This window comes from Anticarsia gemmatalis, chromosome 21, assembly GCF_050436995.1.
Source record: "Anticarsia gemmatalis isolate Benzon Research Colony breed Stoneville strain chromosome 21, ilAntGemm2 primary, whole genome shotgun sequence".
NCBI classification, from domain to species: domain Eukaryota; kingdom Metazoa; phylum Arthropoda; class Insecta; order Lepidoptera; family Erebidae; genus Anticarsia; species Anticarsia gemmatalis.
The window spans coordinates 9,226,885-9,231,634 of record NC_134765.1 but is presented as its reverse complement, the minus strand read 5'-3'; the positions used below and the strand labels follow the sequence as shown (position 1 = coordinate 9,231,634).

The 4,750-nt window shown below is 36.6% G+C and overlaps 1 protein-coding gene across 1 annotated transcript; it reads left to right on the top strand.

The window, feature by feature from the left end:
• The first annotated feature begins 2,049 nt into the window (after window positions 1–2,049).
• On the top strand, window positions 2,050–4,193 carry LOC142982401 (uncharacterized). The gene is made up of 3 exons (XM_076128901.1): window positions 2,050–2,104; window positions 2,454–2,539; window positions 3,654–4,193. Exon 3 carries the CDS (start codon window positions 3,798–3,800, stop codon window positions 4,167–4,169), a length of 372 nt encoding a protein of 123 aa, XP_075985016.1. The 5' UTR covers window positions 2,050–2,104; window positions 2,454–2,539; window positions 3,654–3,797; the 3' UTR covers window positions 4,170–4,193.
• Window positions 4,194–4,750: the final 557 nt, after the last annotated feature.

Genomic DNA, 4,750 nt, shown 5'->3' with positions numbered 1-4,750 from the left:
GAGTATTTTGTTAATACAACAATTGTAGGATCGGCGGACTAAATAACATAAGTAAAAAAAACTCGATATTTTTTTTATTAGGTCTCTTGACTTAAAATAATTCAATACGCAAAAAATATTCAAAGTTATTAAAATTAGTTAGAATAGTTGCTTATTGTCGAAGATTTCTAAAGGAAAATAAAAAAATACCAATCAAACTATTTACAAAAAGTAGAATTAGATACAGCTCTTAAATGTTGCATAAAAGTAGTCCAAAAGGAAACATTTACTCTAGAATACGAACAATTACAATCTAAAGGCTATTTACAGTTAAAATCAAGTTCAATTAAAGCATTATGTCCCTACTTTGATGATAATGGTCTAATGAGAGTTAGAGGTAGACTCGAGAAATCTCTGTTGAGCGAACAGGCAAAACATCCTATTATTCTACCTCGCTCTAGTCATTGAACTAAGCTCATCATAGCGGATGCCCACTGTAAAACCCTACATGGTGGCCCGCAAGTCATGATGAACTTGTGTTAGAACGCTTGTCAAACATCAGGTGCATAGATGTGTCATATGTGCTAGACATAGAGTCAACATTAAAAACCAGTTCATGGGCTCCTTGCCCGCGGTACGCTGTACGCCTGCTAGACCATTTTTACATAGCGGTGTTGATTACGCGGGTCCAATTAACTACACTTGCGGATCCAGAAGCACCTGCCATTACCACTGCTTACAACGCGGCTGAGAGCTCACTAAAAGATACCGGAATTGACAAAATAAAAGAATTCCCTGCCCTGAAGTCTATCAAATCAACATTATATAAACACAGAAATGCAGCATTTGAAGTAAGTAAAATTGAGTTCAAAAATGTTGAAGAAGTTAAAGTACCTCCAGCTCATCAGGAATTTATTTTAGCAGACTACAATGACAGTGGTATCCGTGTAATAGCTTTTTGCTGTGAATTTGCCCGACATCAAATGAAAAAATTGAAGATGTTCTTGGGTGATGGAACGTTTTGGATCTGTCCATCTCCCTTTTACCAACTCTACACCGTTCATGGGGATTTGGGCAGTACAGAAACACACATAAACATTGTGCCACTTGTTTATGCCCTCATGAGCCATAAAAATCAACAAACATATGAAATTTTATTTAGTATGCTAAAATCTGCATTACCTGATTGGAATCCAGAAATATTTAAATGTGACTATGAAGTGGCTCCGATGAGCGCAAATCGAAATGTTTTTGTAAATATATCTATTAGCGGCTGTTATTTCCATTTCACCCAGGCAATTTGGAAGAAAGGAAAACAACTCGAACTAACAAAAGGTAAATTAACCAGAAGACAAGTTGCACTTAGCACTGCTTTGGCTTTGTTACCATCAGATAAAATCATTGCGGGTTGGTTTTATGTTGCCTCTCAAAGCCCTAATGACGATAATAGCAAAGAGTTTAGAAATTACATGCTCAGACAATGGCTACAAGATGATTTTATTAAAACGTGGTGTGTATTTGGACAGACTCATCGCACTACGAATTTAGTCGAAGCATGGAATAATAAAATAAAAAAGCGTGTGATAATAAAGGTGTGTCCAAACATAAAGTGGCATTCGAGCGCGGCTGCCGCGCGCGGCTTGCCGCGCTATGATCAGCCGGGTCCACACCGGACGATCCATCGCGCTCCGATCGCGCGCGGCAGCAGCGCGCTCCAAAGATGCAGGCGGTGTGGACGTGCCGCGCGCGATCCATGCGCACGTATTGGAGCGCGCGCTCCCTACCTCGCGCGATCTGTGTGCGGTCGGTTTTTGTGCCAGCCTCAAAGGTGCCTCAGTTGCGTGATGCGCGCGGTGTGAACGGTTGTGTTGGTTCGCGCGATCCACCTCGCCATGGACATCTCAGAAAGTCGCCGTTTGATATCGCTTTATAAAGAATTTAAATGTTTATGGGATCCCAAAGATTCTAATTACACCAATAGAGGTGTTAGAGATGATGCTTGGCGTCAGATATCTCGTGAAATGGGGAATAAGTCGATCGAGAACCTAAAAAAAAAATGCGATCTTTGGCGGGAGGCTACAGAAGGAAAAATATAGAGAGAAGCAAAGCCGTATAACTGGATCCGGTAAGAAAACAAAGCTGCTTTTTATCTGTAGGTATTAAAATTATATATTTTATTATAAGTAATTACATCATAATATTTACGGTGGATTTCACGTGATTTCACTATACTAATTCTTAATTATCTCTAAACGCGTGGACCGAGTTACATGATTCAAACTGATAAAATGATTTTAGACCTAGACCTTTTATTTGACACCATAATCGTTAAGATATCTTAACAAACAAAAAATCTAATTTTCAAGTTACCCTCGCGATTATCCAACATGTATGAAATGCGTAATTCAATTCTTTAATAAGACACAAAATCAGCTTATGTCTTAATTATTTTAATGTTCTTTTTTCTGTTGCAGGTAGAAACAAGGCCTATAAATCTAAATGGTTTGCTTATGAAGCATTTAGTTTTTTACATGACAGGAATAACCCTATTGATGCAGTGGTAAGTACCTATTTCTTTTATATTTTTATTAGACTAGCTTTCCGCCAGCGGCTTCGCCCGCGTGGTCTGGTTGTTTTTTATAAATTATAACCTAATGTTACTCAGTGAAGATGTAGCTTTGTAATAGTAAAAAAAAAATCAAAATCGGTCCAGTAGTTTTTGAGTTAAATCGTAACAAACAAAAAAATCTTTCCTCTTTTTAATATTACTTTAGATGTAACGGCAATATTATACATACAGCCCGCATACTGCAAAATCTATGAGATCAAATAATGCTAAGGGGCTGTTTATTAATTTTGGCCATTTTTAACCTAAGGTTATGCAATTATTTAATATCTTTCTTGCCAATCAATTGATCCGTTTGTCATAAAATATCTTGACAAAAAAATACGAATATCAGAAGGAGTGGTAATAAATTGATTTGGAATAAAGGTAGCTGTTTCAATCGTCGAATCATTTGTTTTTTTAATAAAGAGTCTCTGCGAAGAAAGTTATGCAAGTGAACAGTAGCTAGAACTATGGTTTTGGCTGATTTTGGGCTTAAAAACATTGTACTTCTCAATACTCTAAATTTTGCCGACATGATTCCAATAGCATTTTCTACTACTCGGCGCGCTCTTGATAGTCTATAGTTGAAAATCCTTTCTTTTGACCCTTTTGAATGAATTCCTGCAAATGGTGTCATCAAATGTGTGCTTAATGCAAAAGCTTGATCTCCTAATATTACATATGGTATTTTAGTTATGTAGGGTATTTGTAAAATTTTTGGCGCTGGTACATTAAGTTGATTATTTTCTACCTTTCGATACAATTCGGAATGTTTATAAACTCCTCCATCTGAAATTCGACCTTGGCTTCCTATGTTAACATACATAAAATTGTAATTTGCGTCTACTAATGCTAATAGCACGATACTAAAGAACTTTTTATAATTAAAATATTCAGTGCCGCTACGAAAAGGAGCTTGAATAGTTATGTGTTTTCCATCTAACGCCCGAATAGTGTGCGGAAGATTCCATTTTATCCTCGAAGTCTTGAGATACTGCTTTCCAATCTTACTCTGACACTGGTAGCTGAAAAAAAAATTAATAACGTTTTATTTATTTTGTTTCAGGATTGTGGCTCACCCTCAGAGCCGGGTAATACAGAACAAGCTATTCCGGAACAAGGCATTTCAGAACAAGGCACTTCAGAACCAGGAACTTCGGAACAAGGCACTCGAGACCAAGATACAAACACCAAGAAGCCAAGAAAAGAAATGCCCGCTAACAAGAGGACATATCAAGAGTCAGAGTATGATGCTGAAAATCAAATGATAGAAGAAGCATTAGAAGTAATGCGAAAACAAAATGACAGTAGTAATGATCCTTACGTTGCTTTTGGCATGCACATAGCAGCCAAACTAAGAAAATATGATGCCACTATGTTTACGAGAGTCAAACATTCAATAAGTACTATACTATACGAAGCTGATATGGAGCTCCTCAATCAATCATCAACACAAGAATATAACGCTGAAAACAGACGAGGATATTTCACTTCACAGTTTACCGATCTTGACTCATCATCTAGTAACATGGGTACTGGCCTTACACAATTGATTCACGATTTAGACACGGATGTAGATTAATATTGTGAATTAGTTGAGAACAACTGTGATTGACGTATGATGATTGTGTTGTATTTAATTACTACTTAATTATGAAAATAAATCAATAAAAAATATAAATTAAAAATCTGTAGTTTAAAATATTTCACCAAATAATAAAAATAATATAAGTAATAAAGTTCATAATAATTTACCTGTACCATGTCCTTAAGAGCTCTCACTATGGCATCGCACACTTCTGGAATTATTGTTGATATTGTTTGCTTCGATACGTGAAACGTGTATTGTAGGCTGGAATAGGAGTCTCCTGTAGCCAAATAACGTAACGTTATTGCAAGTCTCTCCTTCTTCGACGTTATTGCCGTTCGCCAGTGAGTATCCATTTTTTTAATAAATGGTTCTACCAATGTATGTATGTGTTCGAATTCTTCCAAAGATAATCTTAAAAACTGTGGCGTTCGGTAGTTGATTTCGTAATAGATCCCTTCCAGATTCTTTGTCCTTTGTTGACAGAGTGGTCGCATCCAACACTGCCTTTTTTTAATACACTTTCTTTTATTCCTTCTTCTACGTAATTTACGAATAATAAGCACAGCAACAAC